General features: G+C 41.4%; 1 protein-coding gene across 2 annotated transcripts in view; it reads left to right on the plus strand.

Annotated features, from left to right (window-relative positions):
- SYT9 (synaptotagmin 9) overlaps positions 1-14,663 on the plus strand; it is a 1,008,207-nt gene that overhangs the window by 847,526 nt on the left and 146,018 nt on the right. For both annotated transcript variants that reach the window (XM_078680878.1, XM_078680879.1), the window contains exon 5: positions 7,202-7,373. In XM_078680878.1, coding sequence (XP_078537004.1) covers positions 7,202-7,373 — 172 coding nt within the window. The remainder of the gene's footprint in view (positions 1-7,201; positions 7,374-14,663) is intronic.

The raw sequence follows: 14,663 nt of genomic DNA on the forward strand, positions 1-14,663 counted from the left end.
TGCACCATGCAGCTCTTCTACTGAGGTCATGAAGGTCAAACACCCTGCACAACTTCAGATCGTTATATACATCTAATAGAGGCAGAAGTGGGTTCTCCCCCAGGCTACTGGAGATATAACAGTGAATAACCGACATCTAGGATTCCCCATGCTGTCATGTGTTTCCTGCATGGACCATTGAACATTAATTGTGCACCCTGTAGTCCTCATTTACATTCGCACATGTTACTGTAGAAGACACGTTTTGCTTTTGTGCCACATTTTACTTTCACATGGAGCCTTCATATGTTTTTGCATTCTATTCTTTTCCTGGGATTTAGTCTGAACAGCATAGACAAGGTCCAACAACAATGTCCCTTGTTATTCCTTTTAGCCAGGCACTAGCTCCTAGACATAACATAGGAATGCAGCTTATGTGCACACATGTCCTATCATATAAATGAGCACATGAGCTAAAAACACACACATGGAAAGAGAGTTCTGCGAAAAGATAGCTGCATAAGCTGAAATGTAGAGCGTCCATTAGTGTATGCTAAGGTACAGGGCTCTGGTAATGCAGGACAAGGCATTGCAGGATTATTAGTTAACCATTTATTATGTGTGTATGTCGGTATCCTGGCGAGCCACCAGCCGCTCCTTTTCCTTTTCCTTCAGCGGCCACCAACCGTTCTCACCTTGAACCGCTTCTTGAACATGGACTGCACAAGCCTGTGTTCCATGCTCGACATTCCACGTCGCTCGCTGAGGTGGAATACTACAAGGGTCTACCAATATTTCCAGAGATCTTTGACATACAATCATTTAGCTTCATTAGCAAGGGAGGGGGTTAAGGTTATTATGTCCTATAAGATGGCACGACTTTCATCATTAAAGGATTAATAATGATGCTAACAGTATTTTTAGTATGAAATTGTTTCCTAATTGTGGCGAATATTCTGCATTTCAGAGCAAAATAGTTTAAATAAATATTCTAAACAGCCTTCGTATCTCCGTGTTATCTTACTGTGGATAAGTATGAGAGAGCAAAAGGGTGTTTTCTGTTACCGTGTTCCCTGAGAAAGTCGAGGGTGTTGTTATCAGGGGTGCCAACCCACTTTTTTCTCTGATAAGGTTAGGAGGGCAAGTGAGGCACTATAGCTAGTCGGACACATACCCATAGACACTGAGGTGGATTGGTGACTCAGGGGCATATTATCAAGCCTGTGCGTTAAAATTATCGCCGCTTTATCGGCCGAAAACGGACGATAAAGCGGCGATAATGGGCTTGATAATATGCTCTATGGAATTCCAATCGAAGCCCATGTTAGATGTGAAGACATCTAACATGGGCTTCGATTGGAATTCATAGAGCATATTATCAAGCCCATTATCGCCGCTTTATCGGCCGTTTTCGGCCGATAAAGCGGCGATAATTTTAGCGCACAGGCTTGTTGGTCACTCAGGGGCATATTATCAAGCCTGTGCGTTAAAATTATCGCCGCTTTATCGGCCGAAAACGGCCGATAAAGCGGCGATAATGGGCTTGATAATATGCTCTATGGAATTCCAATCGAAGCCCATGTTAGATGTGAAGACATCTAACATGGGCTTCGATTGGAATTCATAGAGCATATTATCAAGCCCATTATCGCCGCTTTATCGGCCGTTTTCGGCCGATAAAGCGGCGATAATTTTAGCGCACAGGCTTGATAATATGCCCCTGAGTCACCAATCCACCTCAGTACTATGCCTAGAACAATATAACATCAGTATGCAGGGACTTAGGGGCATATTATCAAGCCTGTGCGTTAAAATTATCGCCGCTTTATCAGCCGAAAACGGCCGATAAAGCGGCGATAATGGGCTTGATAATATGCTCTATGGAGTTCCAATCGAAGCCCATGTTAGATGTGAAGACATCTAACATGGGCTTCGATTGGAATTCATAGAGCATATTATCAAGCCCATTATCGCCGCTTTATCGGCCGTTTTCGGCCGATAAAGCGGCGATAATTTTAGCGCACAGGCTTGATAATATGCCCCTAAGTCCCTACATACTGATGTTATATTGTTCTAGGCATAGTACTGTTTTAAGAGCAGAATCCCTGGAACATTTGACAGACCCAAACTCCTTATGGTGCAATACAGCACCATACTGTGCATCCTGCGAACACCTGCCGGCTGCTTCAAACAGCAGCCTCACCGGCCATAATGGCTGCCCACCCAAATAACCCACCACTGCATTACCCATGCAAGGAACCTACTCCACTCCCTTTTCTTCCCATGCACTCCCTCTAAGTTTGAATTTTACCTGTTGGGGTGCCCCCCCCAATCGACTACTCATGCAAGTCCAGAGATGACATAACAATGTATTCCTTTTTTTGTGCTTGTACTCGCTGCCAGTAATGATGGACAACAGCCTCAGTTGATAAACAGGACTTCTTTTTAAAAAACATGAGAAGAAAACATTCAGGGGAGAATGACGGAGATACAATTTTTACTGTGAGGTACCGAGAGGCCAGAGAGGGGTGGTGGAGGCACTGAACACAACATCAATGAAACTAGCTAAGGTGAAGAATTTCATGTAATTCAGGTAGGTGAGGCAAGGAGAAAAAAGAGGCAAAAGTGTCATAGATAGAAGGTACTTTGACAGCTGTGGAGATAAGAATGTGAGTAACGAAGGCCAGCCTAGAGACACTAAGGGTGTTTCTACTATATAATGAGGAATTTAGGATAACACTATGATAACACTGGATGTGCTTGGGTATATACAGAACGCTCCCCAAATATACCAAATAGACCCAATAGATGAGTAGAAATATGTACGGTAAAGATTCCAATCGAGAGTATATGTAGGCGGAGAAGAGGAGGAGCATAAATAGTTCATATGAATATCTAGTGGCAGAGAAATTGAGTCAAAAGTGAGATATAAGTTAAAATTGACCATATGAAACAAGTGGGTGCTATTAGAAATGCAAGATATGATAGGGTCTAGATCAACCAAAAAGGAAGTAAGTGGACCTCGAAGTTAAGAGAAAATCAGAAACGTTATAGGGGTGAAAAGGTAGGAGAAAATATAGACAAACATGTAATAGGCAAAGGGTGCTTTGGCAACTTTGGAGACAAGAATGAGGGGAGCAAAGGGCAGACCGGTAACATTTAAGGTCATGTTGGAAGGTGGTTTATTAGTAGGTGCAGGTCGGTACCTACACTTAATAATAACACCACAATCACAAATAGATTCCAGTCAAGTTCTCAATAAATTAATCCTTGCTCAACCATTGTTAGTTTGGCTGTGAGTAGGCAGACTTAACTTAGGAGACGGGTGTGTGAAGCATTTAAAAACACCAATACATTAAATAAGTAAGAGACAACGCACAATTACAATCCAACACCAATTTATAAAACTTGGGAATAGTTTTATAATTAGAATGACACCAAAGTGACAAAAATCCTTTGGAGGGAACCTGAGATATTAATTTTTAAAGCTAAAATACTTTCCAGTGCCTAAAAGCCCAAAACACCAACTTGGGACATCTAGTTGCGATTGACGTGACAAAGTCAAAGTTCCAGCCCCGACAGCAATGAGTGCAGGTCAGATACAGTGAGCAGTAGGGTCGGGTAAAGATTTTACCTTCTGACTTAGTCACGCTTTTGGAGCTTTTTCTCTCAACATCAAACAAGGCTCCCCATCAGGCCGGCTTATGAGTAGACGGTGGCGGCTTGCTTTCAGGGTCAGTGAAATCCTGGTGGTCTTGGAGCTCCTGAGCTTTCAGCAGACAAGCCTAAATTTTAGCCCGGGTGGTGAATTGACGTCAGCAGCTTGAGTCTTAATGTCGGGTTGGTAAACTTATTGAGATTTTTGAGAACATTTCTCCAAATGATTGCAAACTTATGGATCTTCTTCCAGAAGGTTGTTTTGGGCTCTTGAAGGGTCCATGCACCAATCCAAGGTTCCAGAATCTTTGAGTTTCTCCTTCTGAGTTAGGACTACAAGGCACACAATGCACCTGGCCAAATCCTTAAAAGTACACTGAACACTGTCCAGCTGGGTTCTTCTTGGTGGAGATGATGCAGGTGGAGCTCTTTCGACCTGTTTCTCTCAGGGACTTCACTCCTCGAACTTTTAGAGTCAGGTAAAGTCCTTCTTTTGCTAAAGTCCAAAGTGTGCAGTCCTTCAGAATGTAGTCCTCTTCGTGCAGGCCAGGGGTTAAGCAGGGCAGTCCTTCTTGTTCTTGTTTCTTCCAGGCCTGGATCTGAGTTGCTGGGCATCTCTCACATATTAATCCAGGTTTCTGGCCTGGCAAGCAGGGGGGAACCCCTAACCACACTCAGTGATATCCATTTCCCCTTAAGCGTGGCATTTTCTTCCCCCAGAAAGCACTGTTCCTTAGAAACCAGAATGGAGAAAATCTCTCCTGGAGCTTCAGGTATGGCTAATCTAACCTACAGGTGTAGCTAACCTTCCCAAACACTCCTCTTCCAGACCCTCTGCTAATTCAGATACAGGTGCTCCCGTCTGGATGGGGTTGCAGGAAGTGGGGATGGGCCTGGTTCATGTCCTAAGTGTTTTCCTACTTTGAAGACCTGTTTGGGCTTCCTGCCTTTTGCTATGCCACTGCAGATCTCCTCTCACAAGATATATTTTTGTTTCCTTTTAGGCCACTTCACACCTCTTCAGAGCAGTTTGGCTCAGCCTCTCAAAGGCTGGCCAATCTGGAGAGGCTGCTCTAGAGCTGGATTCAGGCACATTAGAGAATCAAATTCTATAACTTCTGTCTGTCATTGTTATAATACATCTAACCTTGGCAAGTTGTTGGAATTATTCTACCTATTATTTAGATGCTTTGAAGTATCATTCTAGATCACTACTGTCAATAGTTGGGCTTTATTAAAGTGTAATATAGCCTTCCCATGTTAGCCTATGGAGGTAATGCACTATAATTGGGAAATTTCAAAATTGGCAGTTTATCCTTCACCGGGGATTCTAAAACATATTTTAAAATGTCCCTGCTTATTTTAACATAGCACCCTACCATTAGGGTACCTAGGGTAGACCTTAAGGGTGATTCATATGTAACAAATAAGGTAGTGTAAGACTTTGCATTTACCTTTAATTCTAAAGTCGAATTTGGGTGTAGTTTTATTTTTAAAACAGCTTGCAAAGTAGGAAGGGCTTTTAAAATGACAATAGTGCACAATTAAGTGCATTAAATCCGCTGGGTCTCTAAACCTACATGCCCTACCATATATATTGGGGGCTTACTGGTAGGTTGTCATACCATTTGTAATTATACCTAATTACAATATACCTTTTAAACAGAACACTGGCCCTAGGCCTGGTTAGCAGGGCTCAGGGCACCATCAGAGTCAGTAACCACCAGTATAAGTCATAAAATGTGTGTGATTAGGTAATGCTGTGCCAACCATTGAAGTGCATGGAAATATACAGTACACTAAGTAAATGAGGACAATGAAAGCAAATAGTCAGAAAGTGGAAGATGCCTTTATGGGAGTAATGAAACAGCAACTGGATGAGTGGAAGAAAATATTACCATGAGTCCAATCAAGAGTATGTTTATGTAGAGAAGTTGAGAGCAGGAATGAAAGAATCCATGAGAATATCTAGCGGAAGTGAAGTAAAGTCAATAATGAGATGTAAGTTAAAATTGCCCAAAAGAAACAAGTGTGTGGTATTGGAAATGCAAGATATGGTAGAGTCAAGATGTATGAAAAAGGGAATGTAAATAGAAGAGATAAATAGAACAGTTGTAGGGAGAGGCCTAGAGAATGCAATCAAGTAACAGAGAATGAGATCGTAGGAAAAAAAGTGAAATAAGTAGGGGGATCCCATCTAGGATGGTAAAGGACACCAACTCACCCCCTGGATGTGAAAGACTGAGTGAATTAGAAAAATGGAAAGCAGAAGTATTTTTTGCAGTTGACAAAGTTGTATCATGAAAATAATAAAGTTTTAGTGATGCATAAGAATTGCAGATTCAAGGAAAGAACAGTATCAAGATCAGTAAAATACTTATACCAAAGAACTCTAACAGTTCAACCACCAAGTGTGCATGAGAAGTGCTGGAAATGGGAGATACGTTGAAAAAATAAAGTTTTAATTATTAGAAGTGTGAGAATTAGGACTCCCGGCAGTTCATCTGACACTAACAGGAATATGTTATTTCACAATACAGAGACAAATACAAGGAGTTACATATTAGACAACCTTATCCAGCATTTCATAGAGTGACGAACCCAACTGAGGTTGCAAAATTAGGATATAAAAAAGTATTATACCAGCAGCAATGGCAATGTTTCTTGCTTTTACGTGCCTTCGAGCATACCATGGTAGACTATGTTTGAGGGAACTCGTCTGTTTTGAGAATTGTATTAGATCAATTTGGGTTTTCTCTGTAATATTTTATGAAGGGGCATGGACTGTTATTGGCCACCACACTCATATGAGTCAGAGTTCTTTGGTGAAATGTGCTAGTCTGAGTTCCCGTTTAAATTATTTTCGGGCTCAAAGTCATCTCTGTCTAAAATTGAACACTTTTATTTTACAAATATACAGATCAGTTTCTGTTTCATTAAACCAAATTATTTATTCATTTTTTTATATATATATTTTGTTGACGAGTTTCTAGTAGCCTCCTAATTTCATCAGCGAGATATTATGTTGTTAGTGGGTGAAAAATTTACATAAACGATCATAGCTTTACGTATATTTTATGAATCCATAATTTGGGGATAATATTCTTGTAAACCACGTCATCCTCTGCAAAATTAACTCTTTGATGTGTTAGCTTTTTAAGGACTGTAAGGTCCCTTTATTTTTTGCAAAATATGTTTTACTGTACATAATTCGTATAGAAAAAATGTAATTAAAGTAGACATTCACTGTATGTGTTAGGGAGTTTGAAGAGGTTTGTTGTTGATTGGTGCTCCTATACAAAGTCACCCTGATAAAGGACTTTTTTCCTTGTAACATAACATAAGGTACGTAAAGTAACCTAACGTAATTTGTTTGAGGCTTCATAGTGTGGTTCATATTGTTCAATCTTGTCTGATGAACAATGTCTATTTGCTTTTAGTATGTTTTGATATATATACTTAATTGTATTGCTGGTCCTTCGTATTTTGTCATTATCCAAATAAAGCTTTCAACCATAAAAAAAATGTCTATTTGAGTAACTAAACTACTTTGATGGCTCTGCAGATCCATATGTGAAAGTATCTTTAATGTGTGACGGGAGACGGCTGAAGAAAAGGAAAACATCTACGAAAAGGAACACCCTCAACCCTGTTTACAATGAAGCCATAGTGTTTGACGTCCCTCCAGAAAACATTGACCAAATCAGCTTGTCGATAGCTGTGATGGATTATGATCGGTGAGATTCCTCTAAATGTCACACAATGCACTGTGAAAAGCGCCCATCATGGGAAGATAGTTAATTCCTGTTTTATTACTACAAGACGGTTTTACGTTTCTTAAGCCTGGCTTTACTATGTAGAACAGTAACGTACATTTTGGAAATTTACGTTTAGAAATGTATTTAAGGCAGTTCCAATCAAAATCACTCCACACCCATAAATATGCACACAATCGGGCCTTGGTAGATGATTTTGTATTGCTACTTAGGGGGACGGGACAGGACAGCCAGTCCCACAACACATCACACGTACTACCAGCCCTAACAGGAGTTAAATGTTTATAAACACCCCACGGACTCCTTATCCCATCTATTATATACGCATACGATTATGAAAATATGTGTTTTGTCTTTTAATAATCCATAATGAAATCAAGTTTTCTCTGGGAGTCTTGCCTGCATATATAAATGTAACCAGATGTTTGTAGCGGCATATATCAAATCGATTCACTGGTTGGAGGTAGCCACTTTCGGAGTTTATTTGGTGAAGATGTTGGAAGTCCCTACAACGATAAAACCCCAATCCCCCCTTCGTGGCGATCAATTAATAGTGTTCTGGTCAGGGTTCATTAAGCTCCATGGGACCTCAGGTGTCCTTTGCCCCTGGAGGGTAGGAATGTGGGATGGGCCATGAGCATGAATGGCTATAGGGCCCACACTCATGAGTGAGAGAGTTTCTGTGAATCCTGTCAGGGTTTATTGCCCAAGACATCATTTAGTTAATTTAATATGTTGGGAAATGTGAGTTGCTCTTAGACTTTGTTAATCACAAACTGCAAAGTGTTTGTGTGTGTGTGTGTGTGTGTGTATTTGAGTATGTGATATCTAGCAATGATCTAATATCGTCATCAGATGCAACGTTGTGCTCATTTATCAAATTGGAAATGTATTTGGTTAGCCCATTGTTCTTGTAGTTCTACATAGTGCATTATTGCCTCTATTCCGTATTTGAATACAATTATGCAAGTTGCTATTCCGGATTGCCTTCAATCAGGTCAAGTCACCCAGATCATAAGAAAACCAAAGGCTGATCCCACGTACCTTCTTAACTTTCGCCCAATCACCAACATCCCCACCTTAGAAAAAATCCTGGAGACCACTTCCAGCTCCTGGACCAATGCCAATCTGGTTTTCATCCTGGTCATAGTACGGTGTCTGCGCTAACACACATAGTGGATGATGCACTTAGAATGTTGGATCATAATGAAGCATGCCTATTGATCCTTCATGACCTCTCGTCAGAATTTGCTACTGTCAAACACGATCACCTAACTGACCTCCTGGAAATTAAGATGGGGCTGTCTGGGCCGATTTTAAATTGGTACTCTTCGTTCATTCACAACAGATCCCAAAGCTTCAAGGTGAACCACTCCTTGTCCCACCCTGCACCGGTTACCTTGGGGGTTCCCCAAGGTTCAGCACTGTCCCCCACGCTCTTTAACCTGTTCATGGAGCCTCTGACAGAAATTCTAAAATCATCCAGCATTCATTATCATATGTACGAGGATGATACCCATCTATACCTGATGACCGCGTCCCCTGAAGACATTCAGTCCCTCAACTCAGTCCTGCTGAAAACACAAAGTTGGCTAACAGGTAATCACCTGAAGTTGAATGCTCTTAAAAGAGAATTCTTACTGATCTCACCCCACAACCAATCCCCTGTCATGGAGAAAGGGCTAATCAGCTGACTGCTCTTAACTGTAGACCGCACCTCGTGGACTCGGCCTCTTCTCTGGGTATCATTCTGGACAAAAGCCTGAACATGCAGAAGCACATCAGTTCCCTCACCAAAGGAGCGTACTTCCAACTCAGCCTACTCAGGAAACTCAAACCCTTTCTCCCTGTTCATGACCTAAAGGTTGCAGTACACGCATTAGTGATTTCAAAGCTGGACTATGGTAGAGCAACACTCTGCAGTTTGCCTAAAGTGAGGCGGCTCCTCTTAGGGCTTCCCTAAACTCCGCTGCTAGATTCTTAACTGGCACAAACAAATTCCACCACGTCTCTCCGGACTTGAGGGACCTGAATTGGCTTCAGGTCAACCACTCCTTGTCCCATCCTGAAGGTCGGATACAGTTAAAAATTGCATGTATGGATCACAAGGCCATCCACTTCAAGACCCCACTGTACCTTGCTCAGAAACTGGACCTCTCCTGCAGTTCTAGAGCCTCCAGAAGTGCCAGCACCCTTTTGCTAAAACCACAAAAATTCAAGAAGAAAAAGACCTATAACCGAACCTTCTCTGGGATGGCTCCAAGGATCTGGAACTCCCTTCCTTCCGAAGTCAGGGTCAACCCCTCCACTGTCATCTTCAAAAAAGAAGTCACAGGACTCTTGATGATGACATTTCTTCCTTAGCATGGCTCCTTCATTTGGTTCGGGGCCCATACACGTTGACTCTGGCCCAGCCACCTGGTACACAAGTTTCTTGGTCAATTCTAGATTGTGACCTTGTCACGCTGTTGATTCCTTTGTTTTTCCCTCTGGATAATGTTTGTCAATTAGACTTTGATTTTGTTGCTTGTTTATTCTGTTTTGTTTTGCTAATAGCCTTCATGATGCATAATCTGTTAAGCACTCTGATACCCTCGGTGGTCATGTTTGCGCTATATAAAACTTTCAAAATAAATAAGTAAACAAATGGATGATTTATCTATTGTACCGATTCAAGACGATGTCCCTTCCACAGTAGATTTCCACAGTACAGGGGACAGTTTTTTTTTATATTCTGTGCGTTTTAGTGGAGCCTTTTCAGCACTGTTAGTCAGCAATTACTACAACTCTCGTCTCATGTTGTACTTTCCCAATAACACAAATTCACACCTTTATACCCGAAAGAGCAAAGTGGATTATTCATCTCAAACATCTAAAGTGCACTCCATTCAGCATGGATTGTCACGCAAACACTACTACCACGTTCTCATATTCCTTTTCCCAGTAACCATGTGGGAAAGCAAATTCACACCTTTATAACCGAACCAGCAAAATGGTTTATTCATCTCAAACATAGAAAGTCATAAAGTGCATACTTCATTATTCACCTCAACTGTGCTAAAAATGTGTCTATGCCTTTATGTTTTATTCACTGCATTGAATATAGTGGGTCTTTGCTTTAGACAAGTTTAAGTCAAAGAAAATACATGAAAAAAGTAAAATGTCAGTAAATCAATATTTTGATTGGAATTTGTGAATAACAGTATTTCTTGAAATATAACAGCAGCTAAATGTTAAGACATGTTTAAAAAAGCAGCTCAGTGAGGTGTTCTGCTTATGAGAACACTTCAGTCGCATTTAAAAGCGAGATCCTGTTGGCATTCTGAAGAGTTCATAACGCTTGTTTTTAAAAGCTTAGCCAGAAAGTACATGGAGATTTTATTGATTAAGAGATAGTCGATTCGGATTGACCGCCAGTCGCTCAAAAGTTTTAAATTGGTGAAATCAGGATATATATACTTCTCAAACAAACGTTTTTATGCAGTAGCATCCTGTTTCACGTCTGGTTTACTGATGGAGCAGTGGTCAACTGTGCTATTTTCTCTACAAAGACAGAAGTATTCCAACAAGTATTCCAATATTAACATTCATTGGCAAGGCCAATAGGTCTGGATTAAAATGCAAACAGTGCCTTTGCCTGTCTTTGTTTGCATATGCTAATAATCATGACATTATTTAACATAGAGGTCTTGAAATGCTTTTCTGTGAAATTACAGAACGGCCAAAAAAGAGGAAGAGGTGTAAGTGATAAGAGACATGAATGGTCACCAGATGCATTTGTAATGGTTTACTTAATTTTTTATGGTTCGGGGCAGCAAGGGAGAATATCTTGGAATAAGTTCCTACATACCTACCATACTCAAACATAAACGAACAACATATCCCTGTGTATATAAACATTCAATTTGTTTATATATATGTATCTAGATATGTGAATTTCTTGATATAAATATGTGTAATAATATGTGCTTATGTATCTAGATATTCATTATTTTACTCCTATTGTAAAAACTTTGACTCTCTCTAATGAACTACCCTATATTTCAACCTATATCTCTCCCAATATATCCCCTATCTCCACTTTGACTCATCCCAAATCTCATTTCACTACTGTGATCTCCAAAATACCCTTTTCTAGACTCTTCCCTCCTCTATTCCTCTTGACTCACCCCAAACCATATTTAATACTATGATCTCCAAAACAACCCTCCTAAATTTGTCCCTCAACTATCCATCCTTTGACTCATCCCTAACCTCATTTTACAACTATGACCTCCCAAGTCCATTTCTAGAGATTCTTCCCTCCTTCATCTCTCCTTAAACACATGCCAAACCTTATCTTACCACTATGATCTCCAAATAAACACATTCTAGACTCTTCTCTCTTTTATCCCCTATTATCCTTTTTAATCCAACTAACAGACTCACATTTCCACCACTCAGATTAACTCAAATTTCAGTATATTAATCCACCACTAATACTTTTTGGAATCCGGGGTAGCCGAAAAGTGATTTGATGCCTCATCAAGGGTAGTAAGTGCTAAATAAATACAATCACAATACAATTACAAGTGATGCTGTATGTCAGAAATGTGGTTAATATTTTGCCAAGGGGACCTTACCAACTTTTTAAAATAAACACACCCTGGTAAAGTCTTGACACGAGTTTCAGTGAGTTGGTTCACCCCTACATCCTTGCATATCCAAGATGTAATTCTTCCCACAGGATACAGCATCCATCCAACGTACCATGCACAGACGAAGGAATAAGGCCTCACTCTCATTAATACGTCCTCTTGATCCAACACCCTAGACAAGAAGGTAACACTCAACTCTGTGGAGCTGCTGACATGCTATTTCCCACCCTGTAACACTCAGATCACCTCCTTCCATTTCATCTGCAGGCTTCTCAGTAGAGCAAGGACTTTGTTGATAAATTCTCAGAGCTCCTCACCACCTCATCCATCTGACATTCCTTCCTCCCATCTTCCACTCCTTGGGTCAATTCAACGTACCAGATACCACAAGCTGAAAAAAAACACTAGCCAGCCTCTTCAACCTCATCAAAACATTCAATATTGCACAGCATGTCATATGACCAACACATTCAAAAGGCCACGTCTTCAACATTGTCTTGTTAACATCACCAACAATACAATGCAAACCATCCACACCCCTAGACTGGACCGATCACTTAGCCATTCCTTTCTCCCTGCTTGGCATCCTACCAACAAACCGAGGTCAACACTAAAGAAAGACAAAACCATCAAATCCTTCACAGAATTCTCCATAGACAACCTAATGCTTGAACTCATCGCTCACCTTATCAACTCAACGTAGGACACCGTCAGACATGAACAGCTTTCTATGTAACATTAATAATGTTTGGGGAAAACTTTGCAAATATTTAGTTACACCATGCTAGTGCAAGCCAATGCCTTCAGTACCTTGGTACTCTTTCAAGAACTTGCTTACTGTAAGAAAGTAAATTATTTTTGGGGGAGGTCACTTGCCCACCTCAAGGAATATTAACACTAACTTATCAGGGCGAAACCCATAGTCACGAAATTTGGCTGAGTTTAACGTCCTGGTAGCAATAGTACAGAGCAGATGACCTTCATTTAGGTCAATGTACATAGTATTTATGCAGCATCAAAACCGTAAGAAAGGCCGAACTCCAAACAATAAAAGTCCTTAAACTGAATTAGATCAATACAGTAAATTGTAATAAACAAAATGACACCACAACAGCAAAAATCAAATATGGGAAAGCAGAGATAAGAATAAAAAAAAAAAAAGTAAACATAGTGCCAAAAATACTAACCACAAATGATAATCTATGGAAGAGGTAGTTCGGGACCCATGCAAAATTTCAAGTCTAGCATGATGGAGCTCGGGTTGGATACACTAAGTGTTTTTTTTTAGTCAAAAGTTTTACCTTCTGACTTAGCCTTTTTTATGGAGCTTAAAATCCTCCAGCTGGGCAAACCAAAAGATTTATCCAAGGAAGGTACACTTTTCAGTATGTCTGAAGTAGCTCCTCTGCGTCTATTCCAAGGCTTCCAGGACCTCAGGTACAGAAATAGAGGCCAGAGGCCACCAGCAAGGTCCACTGCAGGTCCAATTTGTACTGGTCAACTGATCACCTCAGGAATAGCCTCTTGCTCAGTCCCTATAGCCACACAGGATCCTTGGAGTCAACATCTTTGTCCTTGGTACAAGAAGGAACATACCCAGTCCTTCAGGGCTACTATCAGGTCACAGACAGCAGTGCCAGTCATGTTCTCATCTTGTGCAGGTCCAGAAAGGGTTCTGAGGAGGGTACACTGAGGCTCCACCTTTATGCTTGACACAAGCTAGTGGGTGGGATGACTCTTGGCCCTCCTTAACCAATGGAGCAAACGTTCCACAGGGGCAACCATACACTCTTTTGCAGCAGTTCCTGTTTTTCCTTCAATCAATCAATTAGTGCTTATTAAGCATGACTGCTCACCCGTGAGGGTCTCAAGGCACTAGGGGGGTGGTTTGCGGGCCCGACTTGGAGCCATGGTTCATTAGAAGAGCCAGGTCTTGAGATCCTTCTTGAATTGAGTCGGAGACAGGGAGAGCCTGAGAATTTGACAGCAAGGTAGGAAAAGGATCTTCCTCCTGGCCCTGGTCTTGCGAATCCGTGGGATGGTGGCAAGGGCCAGTTGGGCAGAGCAAATGTGTTTGGTGCATTCCTGGAATGAGAGGCAGTGGTTCAGGTATGCTGGGTGTGGAGGGCTTTTATAGGCGTGTGCGAGGAGTTTGAAGGTTACTCCTTGATTGACTGGGAGCCAGTGGAGTTTGGAGATGTGGCTGCGGCAGGGAAGGTTGAAGACCAATATGACTGTGGTGTTCTGCACATTCTGAAGTTTTTTGCGGAGTGTCTGGGTGGTGCCTGTGTAGAGTGCATTGCTGTAGTCGAGTCTGCTGCTGATGAGTGCGTGGGTGACTGTCTTCCTGGCCTCAGTGGGGATTTCTGAAGCAGGTGAAGAGTCTGGAAACATGATGAGGTGAAGGCGTTGATCTGGTGGTTCATGATAAGTGAAGAACCCATTCTGATGCAGAGGTGTCATGTGTGGTCAGTGGGTGTGGGGGGAGGCACTAACTCAGCGGGCCACCAGAAGTCGTCCCAAGCAGAGGTATTGGGCCCCAGGATGAGGACTTTGGTCTTGTCCGAGTTGAGCTTGAGGCAGCTGTCTTTTATCCAGGTGATGAGAGCCTTCA

This window comes from Lissotriton helveticus, chromosome 3_1, assembly GCF_964261635.1.
Source record: "Lissotriton helveticus chromosome 3_1, aLisHel1.1, whole genome shotgun sequence".
NCBI classification, from domain to species: domain Eukaryota; kingdom Metazoa; phylum Chordata; class Amphibia; order Caudata; family Salamandridae; genus Lissotriton; species Lissotriton helveticus.